The sequence below is a fragment of the Porites lutea genome, chromosome 11 (assembly GCF_958299795.1).
Source record: "Porites lutea chromosome 11, jaPorLute2.1, whole genome shotgun sequence".
NCBI classification, from domain to species: domain Eukaryota; kingdom Metazoa; phylum Cnidaria; class Anthozoa; order Scleractinia; family Poritidae; genus Porites; species Porites lutea.
Window position 1 is genome coordinate 17,661,523 of NC_133211.1, and position 6,394 is coordinate 17,667,916.

The window sequence follows — 6,394 nt, forward strand, 5'->3', positions numbered from 1 at the left end:
GACTGTTTTTAATGTTTCTTTGAAAGTTGCAGTCTGGCAAAACTTACGAAATAAACGAGCCGTGTAATACTAGCAAATCCTGTCAGCTTATTTTTGTTGGGCAAGGCGAGAATGAAGCAAAGCTGACTTCAACAGTCTCTACCAGAGTCGCCAAGAGAGATGGCCTAACTTGGTCTTCAGTCTTTTATATGCTATCTCATTTGGGGTCTAGACTTTCAGTCGTTCAGGTCCTATATATGCTTGCCTTATATACTGAGTGCATGGCCAAGGCGGGAGAAATTAACACTGGCAGAGTGACATAATTGCAAACTTTATTCCATCAACAATACAAACTGGGGTGATACACATAAAAAGCATGAGTTTAGACAATTCAGCCGTGGTTTATTAAGTATACTGTGACTGAACACACCTTGGTGAATGGTTACGAAATCTGTGTTAGCGGTGAACTAAACTTTATGCAGTTTGGAACATTAAAGGATTGGTTAACAGCCGAATAACGGACAAGAGGTAAAAATATTGATTGAAGTACAGGAGGCTGTGAATAATCCTATGAAAATCTAAGAAAAAGAAGTAAAAACCCTCCTTTTTTGTTTTGTTTATTTATTATTATTATTTTTTATGTCCTCGACCTGACGGTTCTTCTTTTCTCCCTCTTTGTTGATGCTACATCAATCGGAAATAGCCACAGTTATCTGAGCTGTGTGATGTCAAATAGGATTTAGTGCTGTGTTACAAAATACTTGTTGCACTTGACTGCGTCTTTACTAAAAAGGCGACGGCAAAACCTGTAAAGAGAGGTACAACACGGTAAGCAAAGCCAAAATCTCTAAGTCAAAATAAGCTTCCCGCAGGTATCACTATTTAAGGGATTTCAAATGAATTTCTTTGCAAATTTCCTTCGAAAAGGGAAAGGTAAAGAGGTGCCCAAAAGCTTCTGCTCCACAGCACTTTCTTGGGACACCCTTTGAAAAGTGAATGAAAATAGCGGATTACTCTTATACTGGATCAAACAAGCCTAACTAATCTGTCAGAGACCAACCTCTCAATCGTCCAAACCGTCGCTACGCATAATGTCATCTAAAAGAATCTCGGGATTTGTGAAATCATTGATTTCATTTGTGAAATCATTGACTTCATTGACCTGCAAGTCAAAAGCAAATTCACGTTAAGTTTCCCACTGATAGGATTTTTCTCAATGGCCTCATTTTACCACTACTACCATAATCCTTCAGTGTATCGCTTTCTAGTGCAAATTAAAGCTTTTGTTATCTTAACCTCACTGAGATAACCAAATTTAAACATGAAAGAAAAAACGAAATGAATTCTGGTCCTAGTAGTAAAAAGGCGACATCGTGCAAATGACCAATTGGTCGCAAAAATCCAGCTAACGCTTATTTTCCTTAGTTCTTTTAAATAACGAATATTTGATATTCAGCAGTTCACTTACGAAGGAGTTTAAAGGAGTTGTGTCAAGAAATTTACCAACTTTCATGAAACTGAGGATGAGCCATTACATGTAAGGACTGCGAACCGGTGTAGTTGCTGCTACTTTACAATCCACAACTTTTACCATTATTGTACGTCGGTAACTAGAAATATACGATCATTTAGCCCCTCTGCCCCCCTCCCCCCCCCCATCCCCCACTATTCTTCAGAGTTCCGTTTTACGAGTTAAAAAAGTGACTTAAAGATATGTACACGGAGAGGAAAAAAGTCTAAACAAGGATTTGAGGCCACATGGATTTGAGGTCACATTGTAGGAGTCAAACTCGAAAAAACCCGCATAGAGGGCCGTGCACTAACCGACTATCCTTATTCTTGCTACTTGGTTGTTAATCGTTGAAGTTTAGTGGTTCCTTCACCATTTCAACACTAGTGGCCTCTTTTGATCGAGCTTAGATTCGTGGCAGACCAAAACTCGCAGAACGTAGAGTAATGAAGGGGACATTGAATGGAGTTTAAGCAAAGACGTGTTTAAGCCACGCACGTCAACTGGAAGTGAGCTCCTTTTTCCTTTAATCTGCCACAACGCCGCGCTTCCTTAGTACCTTTAGTCTTATAAAAACGATTTGGTCGAAAATTTGGAGCAAAACCACTGCCCAGGAATGAAAACAGACCACTTCTTGTTCACGTGCATGGCTCAAAAACGTCTTTGCTTACGCTCACTAATAAATAAAAGTTACCTCCTCCTTCCCATCACCCATCTCTCTACCTTATCTCTGGCTGTATAACAGACAACTGTTGGATAAGTCACTTACTTGATACCAAATGTCTTACCGAGTTATCACTCCATTTGGTTAGGTCCATTTCTGGAAGACTGCCACACCTAACTTGTTTGTTTCTCGACTGGTTTTTCTTTCTCATTACCTTGGGCTGAACATACGATATACCACTGTTGTCACAAACGATCCTAGCTAAGCTAACTTTTCTTATTTCCGTCAGCTGTGCAAGGGAAAATCTAACTCCATTTTGATTTGTTTCGTACCAGAAGCGGTCACCTTTTCTTAAATTCCTGAAATCAGTGAAAATGTGATATCCTTAGTCTATACCACTGAGCCAAAACTTCCGGAAATTAATATTCCCAATCAAAGGCTAGGTTAATGCCAAGATCATTATTCTGAAGATCTAACCAAATTTGAGGATCATATGTTGAGGTATTCATATTTGTCCAAACATAATGCCACTAAATGGTTGCTAATTGCCTCTCTCTGCGATGAGCTGGTAGATCACTTGCCATTATGCTCAAAAACTTCCAAAGTCTCTCAAAAATGGCTAAGAATGTTTACGAAAGGGAAATTTGCAGCCGATTTGGTGCCAGAAGCCTCCATTTTTGCATCCTTTCTTTCTTGCGCCGCCACCCCTCCATCCCCCCCCCACCCGCGTCACCCACCCCCGCCATCTTGTCGCCACCCCGCCACTCCCGTAACCTCCGCCACCTCGCCACCACCCCTCTCTCCAGAAGTACGCGCGCCTGTTTTATTTTCTTTTCTCAAGCGCAAATCACTCTACGTACAAAAAGAGGGGCTGCCCATAGTCTAAGCTTACCCGAATCCTTCTGCTAAAATGTGAGAGAAGGTAGGCCCCACATGTGAGCCATAGGTGGGATTTTCCAAAAGTAGTCCTCCAACGTATAAATCAACTTTGCTCAAATCTGAGCCATATAACCCTTTCAGCATGTTCTCTAAGTCAGCCGGGATTGTGAAATTGTTAACGTCGAAGTGCCTGTTGAAATCACCAAAGGCGGGGAGGCCATGATCCCTTCCACGCTGTATGTTTATAGCAACAAGATCAGCGATCTGGTTTGGTCCAGGCTTTAGCTTCTCACTTACAGCCCATGAGAAGAACCTTCGAATTAAAGGCAACCAGTGAAAGTTTTAATTGAATATGGTCTTCTGGATTCGTGCTATTCTGAATAGGACTGTTAGAATGTTAGCATTCGTTCGACTGGCTCCACCAAGAGAGCGGGAATAATCGAACAGAGAGAGAATCTTAGGGCGTTGGCCGGGATATGTGAATTTCACTTAAGTTATTTTTAGAGCTTCTGATTAAACGAAAGTCTAATTCCTGGGACGTCCACACATTGTAAATGATTGTTCGAAACTTCATCAACTTTACATGCTACTATCTCAGCGCAAAACAATGCAGAATATTGAAATGGCGATTGTTGAGTTCTCTCTTGACAACACTGATTACAAGTTTGCGGACCTCTACGAAAACAGAAATTCCGATTCATTTCAAGCGATTAATTGGCCTAAAAATAACTTTGATGAAATTCATAGGGCTAGATGGACTTTGCGTTTTCCGGCTCTCACTCGGTCCATTATTCTGTCTTGGTTGACAATTAATTAATTAATTAATTAATTAGCGTGATTAATTAATTAGCGTGTTATTCGCGAATGAGAACATTCATAAGCGCCACCCTCAAAAGAGTACCGCAAAGAAAATAGAAAAATTTAGTGCCGCGATGGTCCCTCTTTTCAGGGGGGGCACCCTGATTCATGGGACAAAGGTTTTGTGGCCGGAAAAAGAAAGTTGACGTAATAATTGTATCAGCACTGATGAGGGAACACCTGTTATGGTCCCGAGAGTGTTGTCTGAGTGAAAGCTCTCAGTATTCCTTAGAAGTATTTTTCTTCGCTTTGAATAAATTCTGGTTCAGTATAGAGAGGACGTCTGTCAAAGGCGCCTGGCTTAAGTAATAAAATCCACAAACCGCTGATTTGATTAAGATCTTTTTCCTTCCACAAGAAGACATCATTGACGGGACACATTGTATAAGCAACTTAAATTATCTCAGCCCAAATTAAAGGCGTACAGCACTCTAATCGAACATAGGTATGCCTCCCCTCTCTCAGTTTTAATCCCCGTGAGTAGACTATTAACGGAGATACCCTTCTAAAAACAGTACGTTTACTTCACCTTAAACCAAAAATGAACTCTACAATGCCCAGCCTCTGTAGCTAGCAGGATTAGCTGGCAAGCTCTGCGGATTTTTGGCGGCGGAGCCCGAAGTTCCTCCGCCAGGAAAGTACTCCGGACATAACAATCCCACCCTCTACGCAGGCTATACAATACCTGTCAACTTCCCTAGAAGGTTGATTTAGTAGGCCTCGTAAAATTGCATCAACACCGTCCTCAGCGTACAGTGGAGCAGGGTTATGAAAATCAGCTGTGGGTATGTTGGGTTTGTAGAAGTTTCCAACCGCGCTGTGTCCGTATCTTAAGGCTGCCGTTGCGAAGCTGTTCGCGATGGATGGATCAACGGATACATCGTAGCCGCCGTAGAAACCATTTGATTCCAGTACAAGATCATATTGTTTCCGCTAATTGGTTGGAGAAAACAACATCATAGATGTAGTTCAATATATGGCCTGTCTGAGTACCCAGGGTGCCAGACATTTTTCATGCGCGGTTTCCGGTTGGGGTGAAATCTAATTGTGTAACCCCCGCAAAAAGCGGCCGCACCGCTCGTAGCTTCGATCGAAGAAGTATCGGCCTGCGGCCGACCCCGAATGATCTCCGGGCAACTCAATCGCCGCACGCGAGAACAAACCACTGGTACCCAGGCTACTGTGTGGCAGGCGTCGAAAGAAGTGGGCCAGGCTCCTGAGTGGGCGCTTTAATTTTTTCACTATTCCCCCTTCCCCCAGTCCCCATTTATGGTGGCACGGTGCACTGGAGGTGTACGAGAGGCGGGAGAGGAAAGGGCAGGAAGTGGTAGTACTAAAAGGGCGAGAAGCCGGATAAAAAGGGGGAAAGTACTCAACAATGCTTTATATTTTGCACTCGAAAAGGAGCTAAAGGGAGGAATCCGGGAAAGATGGGGCGGGAACCGGAAATGCAAGGCCTTTAAAAGAATTACAAGAGGCGGGAGGTTTAGACCCCCTGTCTCCCTGCCTTCTTCGACGTAAATGAGGCCTCTATGAAAAATATCAAGCAATTCAATAAGCATACTGACCACTTCTTCACTCAAGAGGGCTGGCAGATACTCGTTGTAAGTAATGTGCTGCATCATAGCACCGATGATTTTTCGCGTTTCTTGGAAGACTTTCTCTCCCTTCCATCCCGTGTTTATTTGTTTTAACTTCCTGGCGATTCTGTTATGTTCTCGTACCCAGATAGTATGAAGGACATTCAAGGCTACAAGAGAATTGCAATTATGACGTGAGATTTGTTTATAGAAACCTTGCGGTTCAGTGTCACAAATCGACTCCATGCAAGCTAACGTCAAGAACATTATTTCAGAATACAAAGCAGCATGTATTGCCTAATGGAGAATGGTCTTTTACTCGAGGCCAGGTCTTCTGCCGGAATGGGCTCCATATAAATAGACCAATGAAAGGCAGGCCAGGAGGCGCTGGAGACTAACGGTACAGTAAAACGAACAACAAAAATCAATGTGCAAATTGTCTTGCGACATTGCAGCAAAAAGAGTTGAAAAGCGATGTTGCGCGTCTTACCACTAATTGGAATCAAACTGTCTAGCAACAAATCAGATTGCTGCCGATTGCGAAAAGTTGTTGCAGAAAGTAGAGAGTAGTTCTTTTTGCAACAAAACCTGCGTTTGTTGCAAAGGGTCCAGAGGAGTTTCGTGTGAATAAATGAATTACTTAGTTAGTCTCACCTTGAAAAATGTCTATAGCTGTCGCTTAGCACGATTAATTAGCCCAATGGGATCTTTATGAATCTACTGTAAACGATTTCTTCGCTTCTCATCTGACCCAGATCGACTTCGTTGTTCGCCATTTTGAAAATCAATAACCGCAAGCCATATCCTCGCTGGTGCACGGCACGTCGCCCGAAGGGCGACCGAGGCACGAAGTGCCAAGTAAAAAATATTATACTGTAAGCCGATCTTGCGAGCCCTCAGTCTCTTGGTTTGCGGTCTATAGAA

The 6,394-nt window shown here is 42.7% G+C and overlaps 1 protein-coding gene across 1 annotated transcript; it reads right to left on the minus strand.

The window, feature by feature from the left end:
* Window positions 1–1,036: 1,036 nt before the first annotated feature.
* On the minus strand, window positions 1,037–3,520 carry LOC140951583 (peroxidase-like). Its single transcript, XM_073400866.1, has 3 exons — window positions 3,046–3,520; window positions 2,278–2,512; window positions 1,037–1,141 (listed from the first exon to the last, which is right to left on the minus strand). The coding sequence occupies exons 1-3, from the start codon at window positions 3,174–3,176 to the stop codon at window positions 1,043–1,045; spliced, it is 465 nt and encodes a 154-aa protein (XP_073256967.1). The 5' UTR covers window positions 3,177–3,520; the 3' UTR covers window positions 1,037–1,042.
* Window positions 3,521–6,394: the final 2,874 nt, after the last annotated feature.